The sequence below is a fragment of the Glycine soja genome, chromosome 3 (genome assembly GCF_004193775.1).
Source record: "Glycine soja cultivar W05 chromosome 3, ASM419377v2, whole genome shotgun sequence".
NCBI lineage: Eukaryota > Viridiplantae > Streptophyta > Magnoliopsida > Fabales > Fabaceae > Glycine > Glycine soja.
In genome coordinates, this window is record NC_041004.1 from 37,139,850 (window position 1) to 37,163,524 (window position 23,675).

General features: G+C 33.3%; 1 protein-coding gene and 2 pseudogenes across 3 annotated transcripts; all 3 read right to left on the bottom strand.

Annotated features, from left to right (window-relative positions):
* Positions 1–2,463: 2,463 nt before the first annotated feature.
* On the bottom strand, positions 2,464–3,630 carry LOC114405232 (annotated as a pseudogene).
* A 156-nt stretch (positions 3,631–3,786) lies between these two features.
* On the bottom strand, positions 3,787–5,058 carry LOC114406721 (annotated as a pseudogene).
* Positions 5,059–8,500: 3,442 nt separating this feature from the next.
* Positions 8,501–21,699, bottom strand: LOC114406716 (villin-3-like). 3 transcript variants are annotated; one of them, XM_028369494.1, is made up of 26 exons: positions 21,324–21,699; positions 21,167–21,203; positions 20,755–20,810; positions 19,211–19,308; positions 18,569–18,668; positions 18,057–18,125; positions 17,596–17,832; positions 17,334–17,511; positions 17,075–17,207; positions 16,340–16,499; positions 16,112–16,262; positions 15,926–16,026; positions 15,686–15,844; positions 14,542–14,610; positions 14,402–14,470; positions 14,176–14,313; positions 13,942–14,070; positions 13,223–13,370; positions 13,083–13,093; positions 12,837–12,977; positions 12,633–12,758; positions 12,120–12,182; positions 10,962–11,069; positions 9,684–9,936; positions 9,358–9,599; positions 8,501–9,063 (listed from the first exon to the last, which is right to left on the bottom strand). In XM_028369494.1, the coding sequence occupies exons 4-26, from the start codon at positions 19,264–19,266 to the stop codon at positions 8,950–8,952; spliced, it is 2,955 nt and encodes a 984-aa protein (XP_028225295.1). In that variant the 5' UTR covers positions 19,267–19,308; positions 20,755–20,810; positions 21,167–21,203; positions 21,324–21,699; the 3' UTR covers positions 8,501–8,949. The 3 variants fall into 3 exon arrangements, with proteins under 3 accessions (XP_028225295.1, XP_028225296.1, XP_028225297.1); XM_028369495.1 differs by lacking the exon at positions 20,755–20,810; XM_028369496.1 differs by lacking the exons at positions 20,755–20,810; positions 21,167–21,203.
* Positions 21,700–23,675: the final 1,976 nt, after the last annotated feature.

The window sequence follows — 23,675 nt, forward strand, 5'->3', positions numbered from 1 at the left end:
CACTGTAAAAGAAGTTACTAATAAGTATTCATTAAAAATGAGACTTTAAGAAAAAACAAGTTGGTAATAGTCAGCTTATATATGGACTTGGTCGGTTCTCTGGATAAGCCACTTATTATTTCATTGTTTTATTAATTAATAATGCACACAAAATTGAAGTGGGCACCTCTTACTTTATGCCCTTTGGGAAAGTTCCAAATGAAATATTCCCCCGAAAGCTCTTTCAATATGCAACACTTTAAAGGAAATGATGTTTTTTTGTCCCCCAATGTCAAATAATCGAATCCTTCATTTTCATTGTTAGGTGAAGCCACTTCAATCAACTTTGTTGTAGTTATTGGGTCATTGCTTAGCCACTAATACTACTAGTTCTACCACCCAACGAAGCAAGCAAACAAACTTATGAGGCAATGATCTTAGAACCAAATCTTGAAGGCTTTGACTGTGGGACGTTTTTAGTTCTTTTGTTGTCACAAAGGCTACGCGTGTGTACTATAATCTTTTATATTAATCAAAATTGTGACATACGAAAAGGTTAAGATAATTAATATAATAATATATCCTCCGTGATTGATTAGTGGATGACTATAGAAAAATAATTTTGGGTTTATTATTTGTTGGTTCCTAAACTTTTTCAGATTTTTATTTTTAATTTCTAATTTAAATTTTGGCCGGTTAAACTTTTTGATTTTTTTATTTATGAATTTTCTTTATTGAGCATAAGTGCGTAACAAAGAAATTAAATAAAGTTTTTTTCTTCTTTATTTGCGAATTCATGATTCATCCATAGCTATATTACAAAGGTACCATTGGGCATTGGCAATTCCTAACTCCTAATATGTACAGAACATCAAAACTTTTCCGAATCCGGTTTTTTAAAAGTTAAGAACCAGATTTTTTTTTTCTGACCCGAAGGGGTCAAAGCTCCAAACCCCTTAAAATAAGACTAAATGACTATTTTGGTATTTTATTTTATTTATTTGGTTTAAAATGGTCTAATATGTTTTAAAAAGTTTATTTAGTCATTTATCTTATTTATAAGGTTTAAAATGATCTTTTATATTTTAAAAAATTTACTTTAATACCTCATCTTATTTAAAAGATTCAAAATTATATTTTAACTATTTAACTACATTCAATTTTTTCTTTCAAATAAGACCAAAATAATCGTTATTTTTGAATATATTTAAATAAATTTTCAAAATAACACTAAGCATACAAACCATTAGACAATTGTTTCCTTCACCTCCATTATGGCTTCCTTAACCTCTCTAAGCTTTCAACTTAAATCTTTACATCCTTGAAAGACTAATCTGAAATGTAATTTTACATTTCAGATAAGGTGCAGGAACTGATTACCATTATTAAATATAGAGGTGCAAGAAGTAATTATCCTTTCCTTTACATAGTTTTTTCTTGTTGATAAAATTTCCCCTAAAATATGTTTTGAATATATCTAATAAATACTTGAATTTTGTGTTTGATCTTTAATAATTTTTTGTTAAATCTCTAATAAAATAATAATTTTATTCTTGATTCTTGATATCTTTTTTAGTCCCTAATTTGTGAATTTTGTATTTATTTTTTGATAATTTTTTTATTTGTTATTAGTCTTTTCATAATGACTAATATCAAATGATGTTGTTTATGTTATTTTCAATTATTAAATTAGCTACAAGTAGTTGAAACAATTCGAATAGTTACTGGCTGGCACACACTATATATATGCTGTGAAATGTAATTTCTTTCTTATCCAGATCAATTTTCAATCTATTCTTTCTCTAGAATTCTCAATATTTACATAGTATTGTACTCATCAGTCATCACCATGGGATCAATAGTACTGAGGCACGCAACTAATGCTAATGCATCACACAATGATGGACACCAGACCTAAAATGGATGAATTCTGAATAAATTAATGACAATTGTTCTATCCGAAAGTTAAATACAAAATATGTAGTTCAAAAATAGAACATGATTTTATCTATGTACGCAAAGAGCATGATGTTAACAGAACCAAAGCAGCACATAGCATATTTCTAGTTATATGCAGACACGCATAGTAGACAACCCAATTAAGCAGAGAAGAAGAAATAGTGGGGTGAGGTTTCAAATTCAAAGGAATATGATTTAGTCAAGGGGATATAGCTCATTTGATTGAGCAAGGTACATGAATTATTGTAAATCACATGATATTATTTTCAATTCCTATAGATAAAAAAAAGGGAACATGATTTCACATTAACTAAAAAAGGAACATGATTTAAGATTAACTAGAAAGGAAAGGATGAAAACAAATAGATTTAGCTAAAACTAGTGGACAGCATACAAAAGCTGAAGATGGAGGGTTCTGTATAGCGCCCCTCTATGATCATGAGAATTTATATAGAAGATGCCTTTTCTTTCTCAAATTAATAGTTGAAGTATTCAAGAGACAAATGTTAATTTCTTTTGCCCCATGCCAAGTATTTTTTTTAACAAATTGAAATTTTAGCAGCAAAGTAATATTTCATTCATGATCAGAATTCAAATTGCGGTCTCCATGGTGTGCATTTCAGCTTTACTAATCGGGCAATCTCAACTGTAGATGGGACAACATTCAAAAAATTAGTTGCCCTTCTCTTGTTTCTCCAATGTGACAACAATCACTTTAGAAGAACCAGTACTCACCACATTGTGGCGCACATTTTGGACACAATTCAGGACAACCATTTATGCTCAAATCTTCTAGGGTGCTCATGAGGCGATGCATGCCACTTGGAAGATTCAACAGTTGAGGACAATTAACAATTTGGAGCATCTTAAGATGAGTTATTGTTGTCAGCCACTCAGGAAGCATCTTAAGATTATCACAATTTAAAATGAACAACGTCTGCAAAGTGTCTCTTGCCTTAGACATTGCTCAAAATGCAGATATTTCATCCTCGATCTTTGGATTTGGCTACCATAGCCCAACGACAGATTTAGCTTCTCGCACCGCATAACAAGCAAAGCCTCTGGTTTAGGGAGAATATGAAGAAGTAAGGACTCCAGGTTCCCACATGATTGAACGTACAAAACTTCAAGAGAAGAGAATTGTGACCCTCGGAACAAAAACTTCAAATTGTCACAACAACAAAAACTCAAAGTATGAAGATTGGTCAAGCTTGCAAATTCATCTTCTGCTAGAATTGATTGTTTTGTGGTTATAAACAATTTTCGAAGGCCGATTAACATCGCTAACCCCTTCGGCAATGTTTCAGGCTCCATGAATCCTCTTAGTGACAAAAGTTGTAAATTTTGGATTTTGCATATAGAATGAGGAAGTCTTTTTATTTTGTGGTTATTTCTAAGATCGAGACCTCACAAATGCTCCAATTTAGCAATTGAATGAGGTAGAGTCTCAAAACAGGAATCACTTAAATCTAAAATCCGTAGGCATTTGAATCTTGTTACCGATGTAATCAAAAGATCTTCATTGTCAGCACCCTCTCCATCGATCGGAAATAATATAGTTCTCACACTTCTGGACTTGGGGAACAAAGCACGGCTCAGTGAAGCATTTCCAACAACTGATAAATGCCTTACTTGCTCGGGTATATTGCAAGTAGGGAGTTTACTACTAGAAGCTCCTCTTTTGCAACATATATCGCAAGATCATGTTTCAAATCATGTACTTTGAAATAACAAATTGGGCCAAAGTCCTCAAGAAATGATCTTGAATGCTACTCATATATATATATATATATATATATATATATATATATATATATATATATATATATATATATATTGTCTGGCAATATTCTCGAGCTTTTGACCTCCACCAGGAGATCGAAGTAATTCAAGTGATCCCCAAAGATTAACAAAATAGGGGCCGGTAAAATGTCTTTTTTCTCTTGTTCTAAGTTCCATATCTTCATGCTCTCTCACAAATTCCCATCTTTCTAAATCAAAATTTGAGAACAGAGAACTTCCTAAAGTTTGCACAGCCAGCGGAACCCCTCGTGCATTTTTTCACAATTTCTTTTCCTATCTCCACTATATTTGGATTTTTTTTTCTTCGTCTTCCTTTAAATGCCCATCTGACAAACAGAGACAATCAATTCTCTACGGAAAGACCTTCTAAATCTTACGAGGGAAAAGTACTCATCATTGAAGCAATTGATTTTCTTCGAGTTGTCGCTATGATTTTGCTTCCCATGGCACCAACTTTTATTAAATCTTTCAACTCTATCCATTTTCTACGATCATCATTCCATATATCATCCAACACTAGTAAATACTTCTTTCCAGAAAGGTTGTATCTAAGACGACTTTGTAACTGCTCAATACCTAAGCTGCTAACATTTTCTTGGTGAGAAGGAGCACTAGTTAGAGCTAAAGCAGTAGCAGAATCAGAGTTGATGATCTTAATATTTATCTGCCTTATGTCAAAGTCATCAGAGACACACACCCACATCTTCAGTTGGAAAAGTTCATCTATCCTCTGATCATTGTACACCAACTTTGCAAGTGTGGTCTTCCCCAAGCCTCCAATACCCACTATGGGAATAACACACACTTTTATCTCCATCACCATCACCATGAGCGTGTGGTTGCATCAAAAGCTTGATAATTTTATCATTATCATTATCCCTTCCTATCACCCATGAAGCATCAAAATAAGAATAAGTCAAATCTCTTCTTTGCACAAGTGTGCGGTTAACATCAATCCTCTCAAGACCAAACTTGTTCCCATCATCTGCTATCTTATCCAATCTACGTCTAACATGTTTGATTTGACGAGCCATCCTAAGACGGAAAACAAGAGAATTGGACGAAGAAAAGAAGTGGCCTACCTTCATTTTGACCACTTGCTTTCGCCATTCGCGCAACCCATGCTTGTGGTCCTTCTTCTCCTCAGCATCAAATAGCACACCTTTCACAATTGACAAAGTGTCTTTGATGCTTTGCACATCCTAGTATAGATCATAGGCTCGAGAAGCTTCTTCATAAACAGAAGAAGCAAGCTTCCCTAGCAGTGATTCAGCAATAACGAAGGGAAAATATTCGTCCATGTTCTGCAGCACAGAGCAGAAAGTAATTAGGATTGAATTTTGTGTCGTGGTCATTGGTCTCCTCCTCCCTATATATTTATTCATAAACACTTTGTTTTCCAATATGAACAGTGAGGTGACCGATGACCATAATGGATAAATCGGCACATGATTGACCACTGACCAACATCATTTGAAAAAGTTTCTGGTATGTCATTGCTCCTCCTCCCTATTCATGTTTACTTGCTTTTCTATATGCCAATCACCATAGTGTATATAAACCGTCACCTTCCAAATACATCTATGTGCATGTCAGGGACAAAATCAAATCAAATTACATATGAATAACATTTTAATCGATGTAAATTGAGAATTGAGATATGTGTATTTGTCATTATCAAAATAACTTGTTATGCTTTTATAATTTTTCAAAGCCTCGCAAAAATAAAATAAAAACTTCAGTGACAACATTTTGCTATGTAAATACTTTTTTTTCTTTATAAAGAAATCTAAAAAAATGATTTATACCTTTTAAAAATATATTCACTTTAAAATTTTCATATTATAATAAGTCTCACGAAAATTTATTGAGACTGGTATCTTTGAAATGTCGAAGCGTATAAAATAGTGAACGGATAAAAAATGTTTTTAATAAAATATCTATGTTAAAACTCATATCTTGCAAAAATTTTATGTGGTATGTGTGTTGGATGTGTGTTCCACATACGGGTGGAAATGAGGCGAGTAGCTTGTCGAGGGCCTTCGGCTCGGTCTATGTAAGGCTCGGTTCGGCTTGGCTTGTTTACTATAAAGGTCAAGCTCAAGCTTTTTAAAAAGCCTTTTTAAATAAAAAAAGTCAAGCTCAAACCATAAAAAAAGCTTGTTAAGCTTGACAAGCCGGCTTGTTTAACTAATAATAATAATAATAATAACTTTATTTTATCAAATCTTATCTTATTCAGATTTTATTATATCTAGATTTTATTCTATCTAGATTTTATTTCGTCTAGATTTTATTTCATCCCATCTTATCTTATCTTGTCCAGATTTTATTTTATTTCGTTTATGGGCTTGGACTTAAAATAGATTTGTAAGTTTTGGGGCTGAGGACCTATATAACAGCACTAAGGTTTTAGTTTAGGGAGTTTTTTTCGGAGAGGAGAATAATTCTAGGATTTTAGAATTCAAGTTTTTATTATTGTTCATGCACACTGTTCACGTAGAATAAAATTCATTTTCTGCAAATCATTTCTAATCCATACATTTTTTAATATTATGCTCTTTTTATTTTCTTTTCATATACTTTGTGCTTTAACGACTTGAATTCAATATGATTTTGTTTATCAATTATTTTTGGATTTGTACATTACTTATACGGAATTTTATAAGTTTCTTTTTTTAGTTAGTATTTCACTAGGTTTTAAAATAATTAATTAATCAAAGACGTCTTTAAGTAGGCTTTTAAATAGGCTCGTGGGCCAAGCCAGACTTTTATATAAGCCGAGCCGAGCCTTAGAAAAAAACTTATGACAGGTAATGAGCCAAGCTCAAACCTTACGTATTCAACTCAGGCCGAACTTAAGCCTAGTAAAGCTTGACTTGGCTTGGCTCATTTCCACCCCTAGTTCCACACTCCAAAACCCAAACATCGACCAAAGAGATCTAACTTCGTTGAGCAAAATGTGTGAATTATTATAAATCCTTAATATTTATTTTCGATCCCAACAAATAAAAAAAATAAATATTAATACTGAAAGTAATCATACTTAATAAATGATCATATAACAAAGTCAACCAATAAATATTGTATAGGAAAGAGCAGAACGGGAGTTGGTAATGAAGTTTGTGAAATTGTGGTTCACAAAGCACTGAATGATGCGATCTAGAGACATTTTAGACTTGATATCTACTCAGTGTTACTCCCAAGTCCAGAGTGTGTCAGCATGTTATATTGAGAAGTTATAGTAGGCACTAATAAAGAAGACAGTAGGTCAACTAAAACCGATCATAAGGTGATGGCATATTGATCATTCGTGCATGATTGATTACTGAAACTGTAAAAGTTGATAGAACAAAAAGTAATCAATCATGCATGGCAGCATGGGTAACCTCATGCTTTCGACAAACCAATGGGATCTGAACCATCCCTTTTTTTAATCGGCCATGTTAGTTGGTTAGTTCTTGCGTCACAACTCACACCAACATCAAGGTCTTGAGTTCCTGTAACTGTCTCCAACATTGGCGAAGGATACGGTACTGGCTTGGAATAACAGATGTCTTATTTGGTAACAGAGGAACAACACTGCAGCTGAGTGGAAGATTATAGCATGTCTTACCACATGGATACCATGGGATTGGCACCTAGCATGTGTCTTGCTGTTTTCTCTTTACACCAATGATTCATGAACAATACATGACTCCATGTACTCCCGCCAATTGTTATTTTTAATTTTTACATATACTTAATAAAAATGTAGAGACATGCTAACCAACAAGGTCCAATAAAATTGGTAGATATATAGCTAGATTCCTTAAACATGTTGTCAAGGGCTTTCGATTCTTGACATGTGTATGAGAAGGCCTTTTGAGAAGAGGCAAAATCCACTTCTTTACGTTTTGAAAGGAATTAGTTTTCAATTATCGGTTGGAGGATATCTTTGGTGGTGAAAACCTTGAAAAAAAAAGGTAGAAACATGATTGTTTCAAGACATACACTAATAGTGAATAAAAACTTATATCATCTATAATAGGTGAAAACATGCTTGCTGGAAAAGGTAGTAACCATTCACCACCGGTTTTAGTCATGTGGCATTTGTTGCTACTGGCAATGTTGGTGTTCCCATTATGGTGACCGGGAATGTGTTGTTGGTGATTATAAAATGTTTGTTGTTGTACCCTCTAAAAGCTAGAGATTGGACGCTAAGAGGGATGCTTTTGGCTAACAGCAAGTTCATGAGAGGTTTATTCATCTTAGCGTTGGTGAAAGCGGTATTACAATGGATAAATTCATAATAGTTGATGGAGCCATTAAAAGAAACTCAAAGTCAAAGCTGCAATGGACTCTGCTAGCTTTCCAGTATCATTTCAACAAGATTCAAGTACCTTAGATGTCATAAAATGAGTATTTCATGCAAACAACTTGATAAAAATTTTAAGTGCTCACTAATTAAGAATCAAATCTTAATCAATTATGTAACCAACAAATTCTTAATCCTTCGGTCAAAAATAAAAAATCTTAATCCATTAGGTAAGCAATAATTAGTAAATGTAAATGCCCTTTATCATTTAATAAAGCCACAAGAACCAGTTTAGTTTAATGAATTAGTTGTGAATATAAATTATGCTTCATTGATTTATGATATATCATGGACGGGGGATTCTTTAAAAATGCAGCAACTCCAACCCTGCAAGTCAAAACATCAAATCCCACTGGCAAATAATAAGCAGCAAAGCAGGCGCATGTACATAATTCATAGCCATAGATAACAAACAAACGAAGTTTCATTCTTTATATTGAGATTCAGTATAACATGCAATACATATACACCCACCTCCCTAACCAATAGCAACAAGGGATAAAAACAAAAAAAGCCACATTTTTAAAATACAAACTTGACAAAATGAAAGAATTGAACCTGTCCACTGTGTTTATTGCTACAATAATATGTGAACATTACATGAGGAAGAAGAGGCATGCTCAATTTAAAAAGAAGAAAACTAAAACTCACTCTCCAAGGCAGCGTCACATTCAAACTTGGACACTAACCATATATAGCTAAGTCCATTATGGGCCAAAAGCAAAGTGCTATGCATAGGAATCCAAGTAGGGTATATATAGCAAAAAAAGCCACACTACCCAACAGATAAGTGCATCTCAAGATATATTAGGATGCAAAAGCAACATATATGTTGCTTGTTGTGTCTGAGTCTAGAACAAATCCACTTTTCTTTTCAGCATGTCTTGCTTCCATCTTGGCAACTTGGAGAATGCATCTTTGGCCATTCCAAATACAGCTTGGAACTCTTTGTCTGACAGATAGGCCTAGGCAACATCAAGTGGAGATGAGAAAAAAACATGTTATCATCAACCAAAGCATAAAAATTCATAGAATCATATACCGTCCTTTAGGATTTCAAATATAACAAAGGTCCCTCGATATCTAATATAATTATTAAGACTTCCAATTAACAAAAAAGGTTGGGGTACTTTGTTATTTAATAGAATTCATGGGAAACTATAGTGATGGTCTCATTAAAAAATTTAGGTAGGTATACATATTTTTTAAACTTCCATTAGCATATTAATAACATTCAAAGTATGCAAACCAAGACTAACCTCTCTCCGTTTAAGATCAATTCCAGACACAACACTACCAGATTTGGTCTTTAACTGCTCATAACTGAAGAAATTTTGATTATTATTTTCACTGTCATTTCCTCCATCCTCCACATTTTCTTGTTTTGGTTGTTCTGAATCCCCATTGGTACCAGTTTCAAGGGCAACAACTTCTGTCTCCTTGACTTCTGTAACTTCTTCAACAATTTCCTTTTCAGAAGGGGCACTTTCACTTTTAGTATCTGGAATTGAACAAGAATTCAAACTTGTCAAATAATCACATGCAACACATTGGACCTATAGCCAATAAGAGCTATTTTTCTCACCAAAGTTGCTATTCTCCACTACAGGACTAGTGCTAGCCACAGGAGAAGTTTCAGGTGAAGTTTTCTTCTTTTCAGCAGTAAGAACTGAAGAGAGAGCAGCTACTGCGGCGGCTCTTTGTGATCCTTGACCTCTTCCAGATGGCCTAGGAGTATAAACTTTGGTTCCAGATGATGAATTAAATGCAGAGTTTAAGGCTGCTAAGGCTTCAGCCCTTTGTCTTGGTCCTCCTCGACTTAGCCCATTCGACTTATCCTGTGTCAGTCAGAGTAGAAAAAAATTAGAAAGGAGAACCAATTTGTTTGTTTGGTTTATCCAATTATCATCTATGACACAATTAAATATTAAAATTTTATTTAAAAATAAGTGCTTCTTTATCCATTTAGGCTTTAGCAGATGTAGTTGGATGTCTAGGAGTTTGGATGAATGTCACAAAATCTAGGATGTAGAAGGGCACTACTACTGCTAATTTTCTTTAATATGACAGTATGCTTTAGGTGAATCTATTATCTTTAATCTATTTATGAAAAACTGGCAAGAAAAAGACATGTCTATAACTTTAGTATAACTTCCCTATACAATATAAAGTGGGATGCTAAGACTTCTAGTGTATCTGTCCTACTTGTATTCATAGATGAAGTATTATTGTTCTGGCTATGATCCACTTTAATGTTGCACCGAGTGGATTGTATGGTGAATGGGTGATCAAGTATAATTGCTACTTAGATGTTGTTAACTAGGATAATTTCATAAGGTAAAACTGAAAGGATCCTAATAGCACATGAGACAAAATTAAACTTCCACAAATTTATACAATGTCTTTGCAGAGGCATTCACTCCTTGTTGGAAGCTTGATGCTAATTTTTAAGAGAAATAAAGTCATTCTGTTAGAGGTTTCTCATTGACGCTAAACTACAACCCCATAATCAATCATAGAGGAATAATTTAAACACGTAAGTTGAATCTATAGCTCTTGAGTCCCATGACATGACTTAACTTTCCAAAATGAAACCCAAGAAAGCCCTTTCATTATGCTCACCAAGTGAATTTGGACATATTAAATTTAACATACCTATACTTAGCCAAACTCAATTATTCCATTACAGGTCACAACTATGAACAAACAAAAAAAGGAATACAATGTGATATATGGGTTGACTGCCTTGTCATTACCCTATGCCCTCCTTTCTTATCAGGAGAATCTACTAATGATTTGAAGTTCAGTGACTGTAAAATAAAGAAAAAAAGATAGTAAATAATTTATAAACAAGTTGCTGTACCGCACTGGATGTTGCCTCAGGAGATGAATTGAATGCATTATTTAAGGCAGCCAAAGCTTCTGCTCTTTGTCTTGGTCCCCCTCCTTGACTTGACCCATTAGACTTTTCCTGTCAACATATAGCGGAACCTAGTTAAGCAAATAATTGCAATAATAAATTTAGATATTAAACCTAACACCAACAGCATTGCATCTTCGCAAGTTTATACAATTAGTAATTTTGAGAAAGAAAAGAAATATCGAAAAGTAGGAATTTGGGAATATTTTTGCTTGAACTTGAAAAGACTGGGAAATCAGAAAATGGAAGAACCAAAGTATCAGAAGGTTTTATTTATTTATTTTTAAAAGGTGTTTTGCTATTGTATTAATCCTAGATATACTTATTTGATACCGATAGACGGAGATTTTTCACGTATTGGTGCTCGTACATGAATAAGGATCTCCTTTGTTGCATTTAAGCAAGACATTGTTTATGATAGAGGTTTAGTTTCAACTGTGTTTTAATATGAAAAGAAATTGTAAGATTTTACATGTTTCAATTCATGGTTATCAAACTCTTGAGTTAACTTGTTAACTCTTACGAGTTTATGATTCTACTTACATTCTGTGAGTTGACTTGTGTCTACTCATTTTTTAGTGGAGTCTCGAAAGATTTGGTAGACTTTTGAATTTACTATCGAGTCAGCCGATCAGCCAGTCAGCAAGTTAAAAAAATTGGATCAAAACGCAAATCGTTTTAGTTTGTTTTCTGTGCATTTAGGGTTCAACATACCTTTATTTGGTGTGATGTTCCTGATCCGATGAACTCTGACCTCTAACAATATCAAACCCTTATTCTCCAATAACACCAAACCCTCAATGGGAATTCTCTACCGCTATCATCACCTCCACAAGTTATTATCTAGTAGTGATACATTACTAGACTTGGTTATTATTATAAAATTTATGGTTTACTATTTTTCTTTATTATGTTGTTGAAATGTTTAATTGATATGTTATTTATAAGTATTTTGTTATTATTTTTATATGAAGTAGACTCTTATGAGTATATGAGTCAAGTCCATGAGTCAAAAATATGGTGCTCTCACCAGTCTAAGTATACCCTCGAGTTTGATAACCTTGCTGCAACAAGTTTCTCATGAAGAATAGAAGTTCATACCTCTACAGGATGGCCAATTCCAAAGAGTAATGTCACCTTTTTCTGGAATGAGTTTCCTGGAACCTGGATTTCATTAGGAAGATAATGAATAGGTATTCAACAAATAAAGTCAAGAGCCTGTTTGGTTATAGGCAATGTTATCTGTTTCCCTTTTTAATTTTTGCTAATAATTACAAAAATTCCATCTTTTTTCACTTTGTTTCCTGTATTCAAAGAATTGAATAGGAGATGGTGAAAACACTTCAGCGTTTAGTCTTCTTCAAAAACCTCATGATCAACATATAGCAATTTCACAAATCACACATAGATCTGATACACTTTCTATCAGTAAATATACTAATAGCACTTAAAAAACCTCATGATCAACATATAGCATTATACTGTTTTCAATCAACATAAACATACAGAAAACTATAACTTTACCGGCCACAATGATTAAAAAGTGTGAGAATGAACATTTTTTTTAAGAAAAAAGGAAAAAAAAATGGAGTTCCTTAAGGTTTTAACACGTACCATAGCTTTTGTATGATCCCAAGAAAAGTATGTTGTGAAAAAGCAAGGTTCATTCCCTTCTGTTACTTTGTATAGTGGTACATGAGGAGATAGTCCCTCCAGAGATGCAGCCTTATCTATGTATTTCTGAGAGAAAATTTCTATTGTACATCAAGTAAAAGGAAATAAGGGAAATGAAGGCTCTAATTTGTTGAGCATGTTTACCTGGGCAATTTCAAAAGCATTTTGCTTTTCTTTTGGGTCCACACACTGACCAATCCATACAAACACTTCTGCGTGTGTGTCAAGGATCAGGATATCCTCTGTTAACAAATCATCTTGGGAAAAGTTGTAAACCTCCTCTACCTGAAGAGTACAATATAAGAATAGATTTAGAAGACATACACTGCTGACAGGTTTCCTAGCAGCAGTGTGGAAGTTCACATAATGAAGTTGCAGTCACAAACTCACCTGTAACTTTCCTGGTACATCCATGTAGCAAAGCAAGATACAAAATTAATAATTGGTCAGAACATTCAAATATCAGCAAATAAATATGCTATTTTATAACAAAAATTTATACAGAGAAATACTATTACAAGAAATTTTACCTCTATTAAAAGAGAAAGTGAACAAATGGGGGTCTCTGACAATGTCATTAGTGACTTTTTTGTTGTTGTAACTTTGTTTCCCTCCAAGTGCAAACCAGAAAGTTGAGGTTTCTGTTCCTTCTTTAGCAAGCTTTAAAGCAACTCCTGGCTGGACATGGATGTGTAATATGTTAACATATAACGTATAATGTAAACAACAATGAATTAACCATAGTATACTGGTGAAAAAGAAATAGGTGGAGGCATAGCCACATGTTAGCCCGTTGCAAGTGATGCACTTGGGGTACAATCCCAAGAACATAGTCATCCCAAGCCTATTTGAATGACTTTATCCTGATGTAAAAAATTCTATATAAATGTAAGAATAATGCTTAACAACAGAAATATGAAAGCCATTTCCACAAATTTGCTAAGTTTTCTTGTTAGAAGAGTTCTTCCCTGAAGGGTAAATCAATCCCAGTTGCCAGAAACTAGGAACTCAATATTTGAATCATATAAGATTGAGACAACTTGGTTATGGTTTAACTTATGATGGTGCTTGAATAATGCAATGGAACACCCAAAACATCTAGCTAAAACCCTTTAAAGTTCAGCTTTTTTTAATATTCCTTTGATGCAGAAAAGAGGTGAAACACAACTACGGAGAGGATAAAAACTCCTTCAAAACAGGAAGGAACAAAGTACAAAAGAGAGCAAGAAAAAACATATAGCAAGGCTACCCTTAAAAATTCAGCAACTTTTGCAGCAAGCTGCTGCTGCTCAAGGGAACATTGATTCCCATGCCATGTAAAAACAGCTGAGCCAGATTGCAGGACAAAACACTCGGTAGAATTCAGCAATGCTGCCACCTGAACAAGAATAACATAATTACGGTCGGCTAGTAGAGAAAGTAGCCCTACCAAAATAACCACGGTGGAAAAAATTGAATAAGTTAACTTTTAAAGGGAACATACTGCATCTACTTGCACCACTTTATTATTATGAGTGGATGTTCCAGAAATTCGAATAAATGCAACACTCTCTGCTGTGTATGTCTCATCTGGCAAACCTTTATCTGCTATCAATTTTTTGTAACCAGAGCTCAAGCCTCCCTGAGTCAGACATAAGTCAGGTAAGTTAATTAATTTCATACAATCTATATATCTTAATAAAAATAGCATTGGATTTTGCAAATGATACCTTGAGGACCACCATTGGATGGAAAAGAACAATAAACTGTGGTGGCTCTTTACCATCAAATATGCGACCCTGCAAGAAACTACTACAATTATACAGAGTTTCCAAGCAATATCCCCAACATAATATAACATTACGGATACCTGAACAGGTCTACCCTTTAATGAGTTGAACATTGTGTTAGCCAATCGAATAGCCATTCTTTGGTCCTCCTGAAAAAATAAGAAATACCAAGTCAAGTTGTTATATCATGTGTTTTGCAGCTGGACAACAATGATTTGGATTATTTTTATTAGTATGAAAACAATGTGCAAGCTAAGTATTAGTGAGAAATTCGTTATGTATCAAGATGAGTCATGGAAGATATATAATTGTTAGAGAACATAATCAAGATATTGAAATACTGTACTATATAAAGAAACTCAATTTATAGATGCACAGATATGTACTATTTACGAGAGTTTCATACTGAATAAATCTGTTATATACACTGACATGAAACATTAATTCCAAAAGAACAGAATGATAGGATTGTAAAAGTGAAATCCATACTTATATTTGTTTGAAAAAGGGATTTCCTTTACAGCCATTTTTTTTTCTCAGCACATATTCTTTCTAGGAGTCTTTACGAGTAGTAAATTCTATTATTTCTATTGTATTATTGGGTTTATTTGAATGCACTGTGTTTTATTCTTACATAACTTTTTAATTATGCTCTTTGATCCAGACTTGGTATCAAGCCAGTTTTATTCTTTTTATAGATCCCTGGTCTTCAACAATCTTATTTTTCAGCCTAAGTAATTTTATTTACCAAAGAATCAAGTTCCATCTTTTATGATTCAGATAAAAAGATACATATTTTCATCCCAAAAAGTACAGAAGGTCATATCAGTTGCAACCAAATGCAGTAGTTCACAGACACAACACACAACACACGTCATATTGCTAGCTTGATATTGAATGTCATCCACTTTGACAGTCATATAAATTATGCTTATTGAAACCGCATATTTTGACCATCTTTATCCAGGATACATCAATTATTGCCATTTAATAAAGCCAAGATAATTCAGAGTCTGCTCCCCAGTAGAGCTGTTCTACATACCGAATGTTATCACATCCACAGATCCACACACAAGAAAGCACACTAAGAAATAATGTTTTTGGCCAAGCATGGAAATTCTAGGCCAGTCTTAACAATAAGGTAAGAGCTGTAGAGTGAATGTAAAAAAATTATTACAATTATCACAACATATTTTGTGCTCAAATTAGAGGGATTTAAATTACCTCAGTGCTGTCTTTTCCAAACCAACAACACAAGTAGTAGTCCTCCTTCCTCTCACTAGAGTGATAAGTGTACAGTACTATGTAACAATCTCCACTATAAAATTTACCGATATCCTCCTTAGGTAATGGAGTCTTAGCACTTCCATTGATTTGCCATACCTGTAAGTGCCAAATAACATTAATGTTAGCTGGCATAACTTAATTGAGCCAAGAAACTAATTAAAAAAATTATAAAATCACCTCCATCTTTCCACCTCCTTCAAGTAGAGGTGGAATTTCCTCAACAACTGAGGTAGTTTTTGTCACCCCTTTCACACCCATACCTTGTTGCTTAAGCAAAGCTGACAGTACAAAAAAAATAACATTCTTATGAATGATTGATAAAAAATCCAAGCCAAATTACAAGTGAGAAGAAATAACGTCCACCTGCAACTTTTCCTCTTCCTTCATCAGCACCAGTAGTAGCAGATCCTGATGGCCAAGAATCAAAGTTGGACTTAAACGAATGTGTCTCATAACCTTGAATAATTCTGGTAATCCTTGTAGATTTCGGCCTTTTTTGACTTGTGAGAAACTCCTGAACATATTAGTAACATTAATGACTTCACTTCAAACCAACATATGAAGAAATGGTGGAACTTGCAATAGCATTACCTCAGCTGCTTGACATGCTGCTTTTCGTTCTTCAACTTGTGTTACCCGGCCAACCCAGACAAATACCTCAGCTCCACAGTCCAATAGATAGCATTTGTAGTTCTCCAGCAGTGATTTTGAAAGTTCACCTTCCACAGGCTTGGCCTCACCATCAGCAATACTGCAGGCACAAGGTCATATCCTCCAGATCAAGAAACTTAAATGCATAGTGCACATATCATAAAACAGAAACAAAAAAAGAAAAATCTATATACTGCTAAAAGTATCAAGGAGGATTCTTTTTAAAAAAAAAGAGATTTAAGATTATAATATATCTAGCAGAAAATAATCATGGTCCTAGTATATAAAAGTAAACAGCAGGGACATGACATCTTCAACTTCAGACATAATGAGAAGAATTCAAAACCCCCAAGTTTTAATCATTATATCTTTTTATGTCTCATAAAAAAATACATTCACAATCAGCGCAAAATACATAATGCACTTCTTCGGCACCAGCATCTGCTGCCTAAAATGCAATAATAAACCAAATTTTATATACTAAGGTGATAAAAAGAAAAAGCAGGATAAGATATGAAATTCACAAAAGAAAAGAAAAAAAAATCCTGAAGGTAATATTGACCCAACAAAAATTATCTATATCCCTTTTTAAAATGTAAGATAAGTATAATTGATCATATACAGTTTTCTACTCATTTTATTGAATTGCAATCAAATAGATTTATGGAGCTATACCTATAGAGTTGAGCAGGAATGGTCTCTGGAACAATATCATCCTCACTAATTATCTTCTTCCCAATGGGAGCAAAACCACCAAAGAGAACCCAAAATTCACCTGAGTCTGACTCAGTATCCAGCTTTCCATCATCTGCAATGTGGGATACCTTTTTATAGTCACAAACAAATCAAAATACACACTTGGAGAACATATATTCAAAATCACATGGCAAGCTTTTCATCAAGTTACAGGAAAACATGTGCCTTGTGCCCTTACCAACAATTGCAACGTCGCATTTTCCCTCATGATACTTTTCCTTCAACAACTGAATAACTTCCAGAGCCTTGGCTCTTTCCTGGATATTGGAGTTTGCACCATTGAATTGATAAATCTTATTCTGAGTGTCTAGGATGAATACATCATCATGATTCAGTGAAGACCGTGCAAAAGGAACCTGCATAAGGAAAACTTTGTATCACATTTTTAGTCAATGAATGTGCACTGCATTTGAAAAGTACATGAATAGAGAACACTATGCCTGTTTTATTCTGACAACTCTTTTTCCTCTGCATACATACAAACGTGTTTCAAACTCCTCTTCTTCAGGTTTTTTAAATCCCGATGCAACACCTCCCTCTAATGGTATTATACATGGCTTAAAGTATGACAAAAACTTGTCGGATTCATGCCCTTGAATTTCCCTGTGTTGCACTGCACGTCCTCCAAGAGACGCATCGAGTTCAACAGTTTTAATGGCTGCTGTTCCAGCCTCATCCTACAAGGAAAATCACCATATCAATAGAGATTATTGGTTCAAGAATTTCCAAACTTTGAACCATCATACATAAACCAACTTTAGAACCAGAAAGAGAAAACGAAAGGGAAAAAGAGTGAAACCGGAAGAAACATAAACACAAAACTTGAAACAATAACTTTTCTTAAAAACTGAATGGAACAAGAGAGAAGTTGGAAGTAGGGGAGGGTGAAGTGTAAACTTACCTGACTTGTATCCTTTCCAATCCAGAAGTGAATATCATACAAATAAGCACTTCCTTTGCCTTGTGTTGTCTGCAAATAAACTTGAAATCAACACCCAATATTTTTAAACAAAAAGTAGAAATATATCTCTCCACTTAATATTGGAATTTTATTGAAGACTTTCATTTGTAAGAGTAGGGATTCTGCTAAAGACTTAAGGGTTTCCTTATTTATATTATTATATATACCATACAAGCTGTGCTGTTCCCCTAGAATCATAAGTTGAAATTAGTCACCCTTTTGAGATCTATGTGGATAGAAGTTACTTTCTCTATTATTCTGTGCATGTGCTTTGATCTAGAGTTTCAATACCATAATTGACATTATATTGTTTGTTTCAATCTCACAAGTACTAAAATGCAATTTATGGTATTGTTCTCATCCCAAACAGGAAAACATAAACTGTTTCCACAACATTAAGCCTCTAGTTTAGCAATGTATAAACACGAGGTAATATTGGATACAGCTCACACCTGCAAGATGATGTAAGAATCTCCCATGTAGAATTTCCCATAATCAGGTCTGGGCAATGGAACTGGCTGAAAATCCTCAATCCTCCATATTTCAGTCCCTCTACAAAAAGTTAAGTCTAAAACTCCTCAAGTAGATAATATATTCAACTTATAATAATATAACTAGAACAATAATTCTTAAATTTGAATATCAATTACATAGTGCTAGTTTTTTTTTTTTTGCACAGCAAAAATCGATATATAATTTTATATATAATGTAGTACTAGGTGTACTGCATACAAGATAGAGAGTACAAGGCAAAATTGCCTAACCCATCTGAAAATTGCAAGATAACGTTATCTGAAACAAAAATCAATCCCTAAGACAACTCCTCCCTCAAACTAGTGGACCATTGATTAAAATGAATATGGAAATCTTTGTCCATACATTTTAACCAAGCCCATGAATGGAATAAAGCTTCATCCATGACTTTTTCGGAGTTGAAATTCTGGTTATTAAAAACCATTGAATTTCTATGCTTCCAAATAGTCATGGATAGTGCTTGATCATTCTCTCAGAAGTACTGTTTTTTCTTTATTATTAAATGAAAAAGTTATAATTTTCACGATTTATTTTATAAATCATCCTTTTATTAAGGATACACTTTTTGACCAACTCCCTGGAATGCTGGATCCAACACTTTTGTAGCACTAGACATGGCTGAAAATTCCTTCTAAAATACTGTCTTTTCAGCTAACACCTACAAATTCCAAAGTAAACCACTGAATGAGAGGAAACAGAGTTAAGAATGTTTTAGCAAGAGAAAATCATGTATAGTTGTCAAGCATGAAAACAGAAGTAGCAACAATTTCAGTAGCATTTGGTAGACACATTAAAATCGGATAAAAGGTGTTGTATTCTACTTTTGGTGCCTTATAAAAATAGAATAAAACAGGACATGGTGTTAAAAAATGGTATATTTTGGTTCGACCAAAAGGGGTGCAGCCAAGGAAAATAGAACAGAATGTAAAGTTTGATTGGACACACTGAGCAGTGTCATTATGCTGTATATCAGAAGAAAGCAAAACTAACTACTTATAACCAGAAAAATCATCTCCACAACTTAAACACTTACCTATCAGTGGGAATATATCAGTTAACTAGAAAGTACAATTTAGTCCTATCAAATAAAGGTTACAGTCCTATACTTGCACTGAATCTATAATATAACTAATTGGATTTTGAGTTCATAAGCTATCTTACTTCAGGACTACCATCATATAAGGCTTTAGCCTGCCATTCTATTTGGCATCATAATGTTGAGAACCAACTATCCCAAAAGCTCAAGATGTTAGGTGAAGGATCATGAACGGGTTATATCTAGCACACCCTCTTGCATAAGTCATTTGGATTTGAAATGAAGACCAGAATGATTGGAGAAGAGGACTGATGAGAGAAGACAGCAGAGAAGGAGGTGCAGTTTGCTGGAAAAACGACAAGGCAAAGGGAGACTAGTAAACCACAGTTGAAACATGGATTGAAGATTGCCTCCCTCCAAGCTGATACCATGTTGAGAGTAAACATAGAAAAAGAGATAGAGGCAACAAATTGTGTTTTAACTACACAGCATAGGCTGGCTGTATAGAATTGATGAAATCAATACAATAATACAATTTCCTAATTACCATAATTACATGATTTGGTTAGACACTAGCTTATACAATGAATCTGAATACTAATGCTCTCAGTCAATGAGATGTCCTATTTCAATTTTCTAAAATATTGTTCAAGATATTCCTCTAGTACAACCCTGCTTAGTGAAAGTATCCCTCTACATAAGCAATTTATATGATTAAATCCAACTTGTCACATTGTGTACAACTACAATGTATTGCTCAACTACAACCCTGCTTAGTGAAACTGGGAGCAGCATTATCAGATTGAAGTGCTCTATATGTGAATTGCAGCAAAGAGTTCAGCAAATATATTTGCTCATTCACTGCTTGCTCCACCATATACCATGCCTCAAATTAAGTCCAAGTCATTGATAGCCAAATGGATTCAGCATTCCAAAATTTGAGTTTCTGAAATCTGTGAAGTTATCTAAAGAGCAGAAAAGTAATTTACGAGTGCGATGGCTATGCAACGGATAAGAATTGTTCACTTAATAGATTTTACCAAAGATCAAGGAATTTTGAGCACGTACTTGATCTGATTCCGAGCTGAGTAGATGACAATCAAATAGTAAACACTGCAACTAAGCTGAAACACATGAAGAAACTTAGACCATAATGTAAGGGATCGACTTGATTAGTTGCTACAAAGTTGAATACTAAGTAAGATCTAATGCTCATTTAGCCAATTCTCAGTCAAACTAAAAAGCTAACAAAAAAGAAGACATTGATCAAAGCTTGATTAAACAAAACAAAAACAATGCAAGTCATCACAAATGGATAATACAGTCGTGAGATCACCAAAAGAACAATCAGAGATAGATGATCAAAAGAGCTCAAGACTGTGAACCAATATCAAAACAAGAGGGTTGTGCCCAAAAGATCAAAACCACTGTGATCACAAAAACAAAAAAGGAAAAAACAAGAAGAACCCATCAAAGTTACCACAATATGGGACCAATGCAGATCAGCAGCCAAGACACTGAGTCAGAAAAAAAGATTAGAGCATGAGATCAAGGCAGAAAAAGTAAGAGCATTTCAGTTGACATTTGAGTATGAGAAGAAGAAAAAAAGGAGCAGTGATCAGAGAAAATAAACGTACCTGAGATCTCAATGCGTGATGATGGTTTGGTTTGGTTTGTGAGTGTGTGTGTGAGAGAGAGAGGGAGAGAGAGATAAGAAGAAACAAGGTATGGGGAGGACAAGGTTGCAGAGCTGGCAATAAAGAGAGAGAGAGAGAGAAGAAGATACTTGTTGGAAAGAAAAGTGTGAAATATTATTGCTGTGACATCTTCTCTCTCTAGCTTTTTTTTCTTCTTTCTTTCTTTATAGCCTTTTGAGATTTGAAACAATTCAGAGTTGCAGAGAGAAGAGAAGGGGTATGGATGAATTATGACGAAGATGAAAATGAAACCATTATGACATGAAAGGCCAAAGGCCAAGTTGGTGAAACGAATGAAAAAGAAAAACCAAACAATGAATTTTTTGTAGTATGAAAAATATAAAATGAAAAAGAAAGCAAGAAGCTAGGAGAGAAGGTTTTTATAGTTGTTTGTTACATAAGACGCATGAAGCACATAGTCGTTATTTTAAGGTAAAGATTCGCGCAACCGCTAGTTTTGGCCTGCTAGTTGCTTACATGGATTCTTTTTTGGAATTTCCTTTTCTCGTCTATATTTTCTTTACTATGTGTTACTCTTCTCTGACTTCTCTGTCTCTCCATATCTGTTCTCACTGCTCAAGTCATAGCACTGATACATCATTATTTTTCCTTAGTATTTCTTTTATGAACAAATAATTCATGTATTCATACAATAATATTTAATTTTTATATTATTATTATGTAGGATAAATATTGTGTTGGACACCAAAAATATTATTTTACACCTGACAAGAAAAAATCATATAAGTATAATAAATATATGATGTGATGTGAAGAGAAAAATAAAAAATACTTATGAATTACTTCATGTTTAAAATGATAAGATACTCAAATATTATTTTTCTATTATGAATTCATCTATTGATATATGATAAATTTATTAATTTTTATCATAAATATTTTTTGATAGGAAAAAAAATTATACACGTGTCTATTAAAATTTTTTTCTTTAACAGATTCTAATTCTACGTTATTTATTAAAATTTTAAAAATAATAACGACTTACTTCATTATTATTAAAAAAATGAATTCAGCAAAAATAGTACAAAAAAGTGAATAAGTTAAAATTATTTTATTTAATAAATTTTAAAAAATAATAATAAGAAGTATCACTAACATTCCTAGGACACAATAAGCTGATAACCACTTAAAGTGTTACGTATTTGCTATATAATATTATGTATTGACAGTTGGACAGATTACTTGACGTGGTTAGAAAGAGTCCACTCCGGTTTCACCTTTCTCTAGAATTAGAACATTTTTTTTTTCTATTCCTTATATATACTCCATCGGATATCCGATTGTTTTGAAATTAAATAGGGTAAAACATTCATCTACAATTTAATGATTCAAGTATAATTAAAATGGTCATAATTAAATATATATATATATATATATATATATATATATATATATATATATTAAGATGTTATATAATTAAGTAAATCATATTATATGTCATGTAAAATACAAATTAAATAATAAAAAGGTAAAATAATCAATTTCAAATACCACATTGAGAACTTACTGAAATACAACAAAAAGTGAGGCATAGAAATTTATTGTATTGCTTCATAAAGAAAAGGAAATAAATGTCTTAGTGCGTCAAAATTTGTCAAAATGAGTAAAAGTTAAGATATTGAATTGAGGATTCATGTTCACAACATATATAAAAGTTAAAACCGTACAAATCATCTTATGTCTTGCACGAGAGTCTCATGTGTAGACCCTTACAACTTTATATTGAATCTTCATTTTCCTGAAAATATATTATTAATTGAGTTGAACATAGGAAAAATAATTCTAACTAATTCACCTCTAGTTTTATTGGGTTTGGACTGGTTTAGTCAATTCTCCACCAATTCTTTAGCTGGCAAGTTGTGTGAGATGAAAAAGCCGGACTGCTTCACTAAATTTCCAAATGAATTCTGAGAATCTCTAATACACAAAATTTATTATTAAGTTGAATGATAGAACCCTGATGCAGACCCAATTAAATGAGTATAAATGTCTTACACAGATTAAATGAAATTAGATAGAAAGTGTTTTATTAAGAGAATTTAACTCAATTATTGGATAAAATATATGATTTATTATAAATTCTTTAATACTGGCTTTGATTCCTATAAACATGTTGAAACATAAAGGAAAATCTGGGGTGCAATTTCACCAATTTAAAAGGGTCCGGAAGAGTCTAAAAATAACTTTGCATTGTCAAGTTACATCAAAGGTATATAGAAGATAGAAGGTTTACTTTGTTGTGACATAGAATTGCCTATCTAATTTGCATAT